Genomic DNA, 9797 nt, shown 5'->3' with positions numbered 1-9797 from the left:
CCGTGATTTTATTTTCAGTTAAGTCCTAATTGGGTGTATTTTGCCCAGCTTTTACATTGTTTTTCGGCACGCTGCAGCTATCAGTTGATCGTAATGAACTCGTGTATGGGTGTGCTGGGTCGAGGCACATACACTGCAGTTCGCTGATGAACTTGAGCGCATCAATACATTTTATCCAAGAAAACGATGCCTACGTGCTCCAACCTTATAGGATACATGGTTTGTTTCTGTTGCTCATGCAAGACAGTTTCTCATTTTGCACTGAATCTGCTGACACTGACATAGCTGCTGCAGTTACTGGTTAATTGGGTAGTACTTGGGAATGTTGCACTTTCTGAGAGCATATGCCTGTTTGCCTGCCTTTGCTGGGGTACTACTGCTGCGTTGCTGATTGGGCTGTTGCATGAGAAAGGTGCCTACAGAGCTTCTCGGGGGCTTTGGAAGCAGCAACGTTGTGTAGATAGAACTCTGCAAGTTGCCCGGAAGAAGGTTGCGGGGTTAGCTGTAGTGCACAGGCACTACAATGGACCTTCGAGGTACGCCCTCGGGGTCCGATAGCTCGAAAGAGCTTAAAATAAGATAAAATATTTAAGGGATTACGGCACTTCTAGAGAAAAAGGAAACCTAATAGAGTCGGAGTGCTCGCTAGCCTACACCGGTCGTGGGACTGGGTGCGAGACTGGCGCTGTGACTCGGGCACTGACCCCTGCGAGGGTCAGCGGCCAGTTCAGATGTTTTGGGTTTTGCCCTCAATAACATGGACTCAGAATATGTTTTAGGAATTGTTATCGTTTGCTGACGGAGAGTCCGCTTGTAGGGAATGGGAATTCGAATACGGTAGAGCAGTGCACACCAAGTCAGGCATTCTGGAGAGACGCACGTAGTGACAGGAAAGCACAGCTGATCACTACATTAGCTGTTCATATGCAGAATCTCGGGTCTATGAATTGGCTTTGCGGCGGGTGTAGACAGGTCGTTGACAAATACTTTCGATGTTCGCGTAAACGACTATAGCAATTATTTTCCCCTAGAACAATTGGACCGAATGCATGTGTAATATATATGTGTATGTATACCTATTTATGTAGGCAAGCTGGCAAGTTGTGGCAATGCTTAACTTTCAAATTGCTGCACAGTTCACCGACCCGCGTAACCGAAAAATGTAGGCTGTGCGCAAGAGGGATGCATTTCAAAAAATTCGTCCCGCTTTTTATATTTCCTTGGTTAAGAAGAAGTGTGATGTCGGGGACGAAGGGGTTGCAAGCTGCCGCACAGGTTCGTTTTGACTCAGTGATCAATTTGAAGAGCAGTGAATGCCGCAAATAAAGAAATTAAATCGACCGAAGCGTACAATGACAACGGCAATTTATTAAACTCCGTTCAATTGCATTAACGGACACTAAAGAGGACCTGTGGCTACATTGCACTGTTTTGAGTATGCATTGAGCACGCTATCCACTTGGCGTTGTGGCAGGGTGGCTTTCGGTGACTTCCAAAAACTAGAGCTGCTTCAAAATTCACTTGAACTTGGTTTGGTATCATAGGTGTGTGGCTAGCAGAAAAGAATGTGAAGTCAGAGAAAGTTGTTGATGAAATTCCCTGCATGTTACACTTCAGCGCATCGGGCTGGTAATTGGTAGGTATTAGAGGGTGCCAATAGAAACGAAGGTGTCCGCATTGCCTAAATGGTACAGGATGCAGATTGATATACCTGCAGTTTCTTGGAACATGCTACGTCGTGCACGCGGATGTTCCTTCATCGCTCATGCCCACGTAGGATGCGGCAGACCGCGGGTTTCCTTCATTCTATGGAGATGGATAAATGAAATACTTAAGCAACGTGTTGCGCGTGAGCTTATTAAACATATGGTTTTCAGTTTTGGGTTTGTCAATGCCGATTCACCAACCCCCTGAGAAAACGCCGGTGGTCACCTCGGTTTTGCACTTTGTGAAACGAGCGCAAGGCCCCTCTGCGATTTTAAGCAGTATTTCCCGAATGAGGGGTTCAACAAATATCAATGGCTTCACTAGACCTTTTCAGAGGAGTTTGCGAGGAAGTGCCACGAGACCCCTTGCCGCAGGGTCTTGACCGAACCTGTCTGTCCGCGATGCTCATAGCGTTTTGTTTGACTAATACAACGACAGCCCTCAAGCTTGGCAGTTCTTCGGCTTGTACTAAACAAAACGGTACACTAACGGGCCCAAAGTATGCATTGAAACTGAAAAATTAGAACGAATCTTTCTCGGTAGTCTCGCCGCTGTCTCGCCGAGTGTACAGGCTGCTATTCGGGTTCAAGGACGCGATCGGGCAAAGTTGCACTTTCAAATCTATCGAATTACGGGGGCATCTCGGCATGCATACCTCGGAATCAAGTAGGAAATCCTTTTTATCGCATTTGGGATCCTTTTTAAAACGGAGAAACCTTGTGTTTCTGCATTGTTCATTGAGCATCCTCTAAACATCTCGGTTCCGTCTCGACCTTCTCGTTGAAACTCAACTGGACGACTTTAGAGAAGTTTCCTCGCAAATACTCTCTGTATTTCCGTGATTTTGATTGACTTGAACTTGGCTGTCGTCAGGGTGATTCTATTCGCTGAATTTCGTGGAGCCGTAGCATGTGACTTGCCATCTCATCGAGATAGTCGTCGGGTTGTCATCTTAATTCAGTCATCCTGTAGACATATCTTTTTGGGTCATCCTTATGGTGACTGGAAAAACCTCCGAAGGTTGGCTTCTGACGTAGACGAATGTGGATAACCACGCCGGGCGTCCACAAAGATTCAGGACTGTGAAGCTCTCCGTCAAAATGGACGAAAAGAAAAGACAAACCAACTGGACAATTGTCGTGAGACGGGGCAAGACACAAACAAAGGCAAAGGAAAAAGCACCAGTAAAACCACAACCAAAGACATCCACAACGGCAGGGAAAAGACGGGTACCGCTCCAGCCCAAGTGCGCCTCCACCCCGAAATCCAAGAATAAGCAGCAACCAAAGCCGCAGCCAAAGCAGCGGTCAAAACCGCCTCCAACAGTTCCAGCTGACGTCCCTTCAAGCGAGCAGTGGGATTTCCTTTGGCCCTCTCCGTCAACTCTTCCGCAGGCGCCACTACGCAGAACGAAAACAGTCAAGGCACCGTTGCACAACTCAGCAGAGAAGCATATGACCAAAATAAGTGTAAGAGGTGTTTCCGATTTCACTGACGCAGGAGATAGTCTGCCAACAGAAGCGTCTGACGGGGAAAATGCAGCACCCAAACAACAGAAACCCAAGACAAAAACTTGCTCCTTTAGATGGGGGCTAAAGCAACAGCCAGAAGACCAACGAAGCGAATCACCTGCTGCTTCAGAACAAGTACCCGAGCAAACCCAGTCGCAGCAGCACCTGCAGCCGTTTCAGACTTGGTCGCCACTGCAGCTTATGCAGCCTTTGGAGGAGGATCCTTTGGACTTCTTGTCAACCCGCCGAAGCCCAACAAACACCACGGCTGAAAGATTGGAAAGCGCTGAATTGTATTCAGTGTTCCAGTACCCTCTGAACGGGACAAATGCGGGCGAGTTAGTCCAAGCAATGCATTTCGTTTTGGATGTTCTGGAGAGAAGACGACGCCTTGATGATTTTATGGAAAGCACTGATATATTTGGATCAATAATCCCTTACATCAACAGCAATTCAGATAGCGATAGAGATTCACATTTCAGAACGGACGCTTCTGCCGACAACAAAAAGCGTCCACGCGTCGGCGAGCCAGAAAAAGGGGATGATCAAAAAGAAAACGACAGAGGTGAATCCGTTTGCAGGGAAAGCGTCCCACGCTTTCGCTCAGAAAGAGATGAATATACAGCTTACTTGGTTAAGCTGCTCAATGCGTTTCGGCTTGTTGAGAATGAGACAAGGATCATAAGTGGCCACATGCACCACCACGTAAAAGCTGTCGAATTCCTCCTTATGGTTGCAGTTGCAGAAAAGTCAGATGGAAGGCTACCTCTGCCAGCAACTCTGCACGACTTGCCACCGCAGCATCTGTGTCACATGCGACGGCTGATGGAGATGGAGAAGCTGCCTGCCGAGTATTATCTGAGAAAGGCAGCAAACTTTTGTAGGGGCATTCATGGATTCATCCAAGAGCCTCATGAAAACTACACCCACGGAGCGAACTGCAGCTCAACTGCTGGAAAAGAAGTGCAGACTAGCGAGCAGCTACCGGTGCTGCCACCGTCTTCCCCAGAAGCTCACTCTCCTCAGACGCGCTTTAGGGAGATATTGCTGCATCGCACCGTCCGCTTAGTGCATGACGGGGACACTGTTGAGGATCAGCAGAACCAACTAACTCCAACGGGTGCCTGTGTCGCGAACAACGCTCAATGCACGAAGAGTCTGTGCCACCAAAATCTCAAGACTATGCATGCTGAGTATCAGTTGCTCAACCCAACTCCAAGCGAGGGAGGAGCTGCGACCCCCATCCAAACCTCGTTGCAACAACCAAAACAATACACAAGAATACCTACATATGATCAGAGGAGGGTAATACGACCGCCACCCCCGCCAGACAGCACAAGCTGGCACGCTCAGCCGCCGTGGCAGTACAACCCATTCCCGTTTCGGCCGATGACCATTCTCCCAACTCCACAACCGAATAAGGTGCAGTCTTGCAATCAAAACAAAGAGAAGGAATGCGGCTGGTCTGGTGCTTCTCCCCTTCCGTCGCAGTGGCAATTGGCCAATAGAGAAAACTGCCAGTACTCTCCCATGCGTGGGGAAGCAAATGTATCTATCAGCCATATGCGGCCGTCAGCAAATTTCACTAAGAACCCGCCACCACCGCACAGTGGTGCATGCAGATCAGAATGGCAAACAAATTCCATGTTCAAGCGGGTTACAAACAAGCCTGCCTACGTAGCGCCGGAATGCCAGCCACTGCCCTCCACGTTTGGTTCCGGCAACTACCACCCTCAAGAACAACCACAGGACGAATGGAGTGATGTTCCTACCCCAAAGGAGGTCGACTGGTCTTTTGAGTTTACAGGAGACTACCTAGACAGAGACATGATCGTTTTGCCGCAAGAGAGCAAGGAGCAACGGCCTCCAAACACGCATGCACAAGGAGCCTGCTTTCTGCCTACAGCCGCTGGCACGAATATGGAAGCTGAACAGAGGCACCCGCTCTTTTGGCCGCACCAGCAACTCGTCTGGTGCAATCCCATAGCGGATAACAGAAGAGACTGGATTGCATGCAAGGGCTTCTTCTCGGTATCTACGTCCTCCTCTGACACGCAAAGCTGCGACTCGTGCGAGCTTCAGGAAGTTGAAAGCTCACAGCTGGAGGGGTATCGACAAGCCCCTTCCCCGCACCCATCGCACTACACCTCCACCTCAGGGTTGGTGGTCCAGGACAGCGCTCAAAGCCATCAACGACTAGAGAAGCGCCGGAGAGGAAAGAAACAGCTTCAGCAACTACCGCAGCAACACATTCAGCAGCAGGAGCAGCACCAACGTCTGCTGCAACAGCACCGGCAGCAGCAACCAAAGCCGCACGCGCTGCCAGTGCAGCTGCACGACATACAGGTGACTGAAATTCTGCCGGATATAAACTTTTCATATTGTGTACCTCTAACGTTTAGTAAGGATCCCCAAAACACAAAAAATACCGGCGAGAAGGGAACATTAACACTATCAAAACCCTCCGAGGTGGAGACCAACTGCAGTCACCCTAACTCCACCAGAACTGCAGCGACGGCAGAACATGTTAGTTGCTCAGGTGCCACCGAAATATTTACTGCTAAAGGCTCTCGGAAAAAGATGGGAACGCTGCGCACATGTGCTCTCAACACCAGTAGGAAGAGCAGTCGCAACAGCAGCGTCATCCATCGAGAGTGCATTGGGAGAGTTAATGGGAAACGTAGTGGGAGAGATTATTCAGTTTGTCGCTTTGAATTATCGGTTGCATAAAGCCATTGAGAATTGGCGGATGAAACAAACTATGCTGAAATATAACGTTTGTGGATGCCCCTGCGGACAACTCTACAAAGGCATAGGAGCCACTCCGGTGCAAATTTAATGCCATATTAGGCGAATAAGCAGAAAAAGCCTTTCTGAAGTTTATCTAAGACGGCTTTAGTAGCGTTAGATGCTTGAGATGTGTTTATTCCAGATAAAATTGTTGTAAGTACCAGAGAAGGTTTTCCAAAGGCCACAACAACACTTGTGACTCGCTTCTAGCCGAAAGAAGTGGGATCTACAGCAAGATCAATAGAGCACGAATAATAGTATATTGCAGAATATAGTGCAGTCTTTGGATTGCGGGTGGTCATTAGCTGTGGCTGAGGATGCGTCAAGGAAGCATATTCAGTATTGAGTTTCCCTTCGCTGTGCTGCAAAGCACATGCCACAAGGCAAACCCTCATGCAAGCTGAGCCCATGCAGCTGATAACACTGTAGAGAACTGTGAACCACTTACTTGGATCACTATCGTCAGCCTGCAACCAGGTAGACAGATAGATAATTCCAATTTCACAAATACCACCGTATACTTGTAGCCACACCAAGAATACGGGAGATTTGTCTTGTTTCACTTTCGCTTCCATTCGTAGAATTTGCTCATTTTTGAGGACGAAGTGGGTTTTTGTCGAATGACAATGGTCCAAATTCCGCATTAAACACCATACGGCCTAAACCCTAATATCCCTAACTTTATATCTCTATTGTGTAGGTGTTGTCTATTTTCGTGTGATATGATGGAGGCGGCAGCGAGCTGCACGGAGCCGTTAGCAGAATCTGAATTCTTCAACTCTTCAAACTATTGGCAAGAGGAAAGTGGGCCTCCCATGTGCAGCGCCTCTATTCCTATCGTTTGTGTTACGATTCACAAATGCCTCCATATGCCTCGTTGTTCACCTCACCTTTGTGGTGTACATTATGACATCTATTGAGAAATTTTGATTTATTGCTACTTGGTGGCTGTACCGCCCTCCTCCTCCCATTGTTTTGCTTCTTAAAGACTCCTTGTCTAGTCTATGGCACGCGTTTAAAAAGGAAGTGAATACACCTACAACAGGGTAACTGCATGTGGGCGGCGCAACTGCCTTCCCTCTGCCTTCCGCCTCTCCTGTCTAGTGCTTATTTAATGATAGCTTTTTGATTAACAGATAAATAAATTGCAGATAGATCTTCAAAAGAGGATATTAATATGGTGTCGCTAATAGAGGGGGCAACACACATGCGGCAGAACTGACTGTCTCTGGTCAAGCCTGTGGTCACATGCAGGCGGGTAAAAATGCAGTTCAAAGAATGAAGGTTAATATTCCTCTTTTATTGTCTGTAACTGACCGAAACGATTTGAATAGTAACGACAAACAAATAATTATTTATTTCTTCAGGTCGCGCCAACCAGGAGCTCGTTGGCGTGCATGCTTGCTTCCCTTGTGCGACTTGCATGCATCGACTTCTGCTCTCACTTCAAGTCAAATACGCCATTTATATCTTCCATATGTGAAGGAAGAAGATATTTAAACATGAAAACTAGGGAATAAATGAGGGGAAATGGCAACAGAAGGTAATAACCCTGCCCCTGTTGTGCGGCGATCGTATGATGCCACTAGAGGCAGTTTGTATACAGCAGATTTCTTTGCCCCTTTGCGCGCTTCTAAATCGCAATGGAACGCCTCCATACAGATGCTGCATGCACAGCAGCAGCAGCAGCAGCAGCAGGTTCCTGATTTGTTTTCCAGTCAACGTTGGCGGGGTAACCGGGACCTATACTGGCAGCAGCAGCAAGTACAAGAGCTGCTGCAAGAGGAACGCACGCAGCTGCTTAAAGACAGTGTGCTTATGAACCGCAACTCTCTCCTTGCTGCGTATACCTATGAGGACTTCCCGCAGCATCGACCTCAGTATACAGCAGGAGATGCAGCAAAATTAGCATCCAATGCAGCACCAGAAGCAGCAGAGCCTGGTTGTATTACAAAATTGCGTGCAGCAGAGGTAGGGTTCAACGAGACCTTCAGCCCCTCTAGCAGTAACAATTTCAGCACCAGCAACTGGAACAGCAGCAGCAACAGCAACTGGAACAGCAGCAGCAACAGCAACAGCAACAGCAGCAGCAGCAGCTGCTGGGGCAGCAGCAATACGCAGGTGTCCGTTGACAGAAGACGAGCTCGATTATTTAGTAGGATGGAGAGTTTGACTTCACGGGTAAGGATCGATTTGTCACTGTTCACAGTGTAAGCTGCAGCAGCAGCAGCAGCCGCAGCAGCAGCAAGATAGCCCGTACAGCTGAAGCAGCAGCAGTAGCAGCAGTAGCAGCAGCAGCTGGTAGTTGTTCTGTAGTTGTAGCACAAGCAGCTGTCGATGATGTGGATACTACTGCTATGTGCTGCTGCAATTAAATATACAGCAGCAGGTGCTGCTGGTGGTGCAGCACCTGATTTTGCTGCTACTGTTGCTGTTGTTGTTGCTGTTGTTGCTGTGTGCTGCAGGAGGTGTACGCAGCAGTGAGGTGTATAGCTGACCCTGAGCATCCGTACACCCTAGAAGAGCTGGCGGTGGTTCTTCCCCACAACGTCAAAGTGCGTTGCTGCTGCAACAACAACAGCAACAGCAGCAGCAGCAGCAGCGGCGAGGAAAGCGTGGACGAAGGCATGTGTTATAACTGCCAATTGCACGAGCTACAGCAACAGCAGCTGCAGCTGCAGCAGCAGCAGCAGCAGCACTGGAGAAGGAAGGAGAATTTGCGTGTAGATATCACCTTCCAACCAACAATACCTCATTGCTCTCAGGCAAGAGACTTCCCTCATTATTGCTGCTGCTGCTGTTGTTGCTGCTGCTGTTGTTGCTGCTGTAGTTGCTGCTGCTGCTGTTGTTGCTGCTGCTGTTTCTGCATTTGGAGCTCCTTTTCCACGTCTTTCCTGCCCTGTTCTTCAGGGCTTTGGCTTATGCAGTTCATGTATACTCCGCTGTTTTGCTGCTACGCCTGCTGCTGCTGATTTTGCTGCTGCTGCTGCTGTTGTTGTTGGGTGTGCAGGCAACATTAATTGGTTTGTTGCTGCTTGTGAAGGCGCAGCGAGCAGCAGCAGCAGCAGCATCAACAGCAACAGGGGCAGTAAAAGTATCTATTATACAAGGGTCCCATGCCTCTTATATGTCCATTAATAAGCAATTAGGGGATAAAGAAAGGGTTAGAGCAGCAGCAGCAAACCCTTCCCTTAAACAAATGATTGATAGTGGCAAGTTTAAACCCTAAACCCTAAACCCTAAACCCTAAACCCTACAGCAGCAATAAACCCTAAACCCTAAACCCTGTAACAGTAAACATCAAACCCTAAACCCTGCGTGTATAAAGGCAAAGGACTAAGGCATGGATCTATTAAACAAAGAAGAAAAGGAAAAAGAAAAGGAAAAAGAAGGAAAAGAAGAAAAACAATATGACGGTGTTATAGCAGTTTGTGTGTTGCATGCAGGTTTGAAGGACTCGGAGGTCTGGGCGGACGTCCTCGATGTCTTGCGCTGCTGTGCCTAGGCTAGAGGGGCTTATATATACATATGCATATACGTATATACACATTGTATATACTGTATATATATACGTATGTACATTATATGGTATGCTCTTCTCTTTTGTGGCTAGCTTAGTCAGCTGACCCCTGGCTAGCCATCCTCTCTCGTATCAAGCCATCTGCTAAGTGCCTAGGTAGACAGGTTACATGGCTAGCTAGCCTCCGTGGCTACCGTTTTGAGTTGCGTTGTCGCCTAGCTCGCTAGCCAGCTGGGTAGCTGTCTGACTGCATAGCTGGATAGGGACCT

The 9797-nt window shown here is 48.2% G+C and overlaps 2 protein-coding genes across 2 annotated transcripts; both read left to right on the top strand.

Moving 5' to 3' along the window:
• Positions 1-2807: 2807 nt before the first annotated feature.
• EMWEY_00050480 (hypothetical protein) lies at positions 2808-5948 on the top strand (the record flags this gene model as incomplete). Its single annotated transcript, XM_013479613.1, has 1 exon — positions 2808-5948. The coding sequence occupies one exon, from the start codon at positions 2808-2810 to the stop codon at positions 5946-5948; it is 3141 nt and encodes a 1046-aa protein (XP_013335067.1).
• Positions 5949-7538: 1590 nt separating this feature from the next.
• EMWEY_00050470 (hypothetical protein, conserved) lies at positions 7539-9513 on the top strand (the record flags this gene model as incomplete). The annotated part of the gene is made up of 4 exons (XM_013479612.1): positions 7539-8189; positions 8474-8729; positions 9019-9096; positions 9455-9513. The coding sequence occupies 4 exons, from the start codon at positions 7539-7541 to the stop codon at positions 9511-9513; spliced, it is 1044 nt and encodes a 347-aa protein (XP_013335066.1).
• Positions 9514-9797: the final 284 nt, after the last annotated feature.

This window comes from Eimeria maxima, genomic scaffold, assembly GCF_000499605.1.
Source record: "Eimeria maxima Weybridge genomic scaffold, Emw_scaff1240, whole genome shotgun sequence".
NCBI classification, from domain to species: Eukaryota; Apicomplexa; class Conoidasida; order Eucoccidiorida; family Eimeriidae; genus Eimeria; species Eimeria maxima.
The sequence above is the reverse complement of the archived record's forward strand: the minus strand, read 5'-3'. Positions and strand labels throughout refer to the sequence as shown.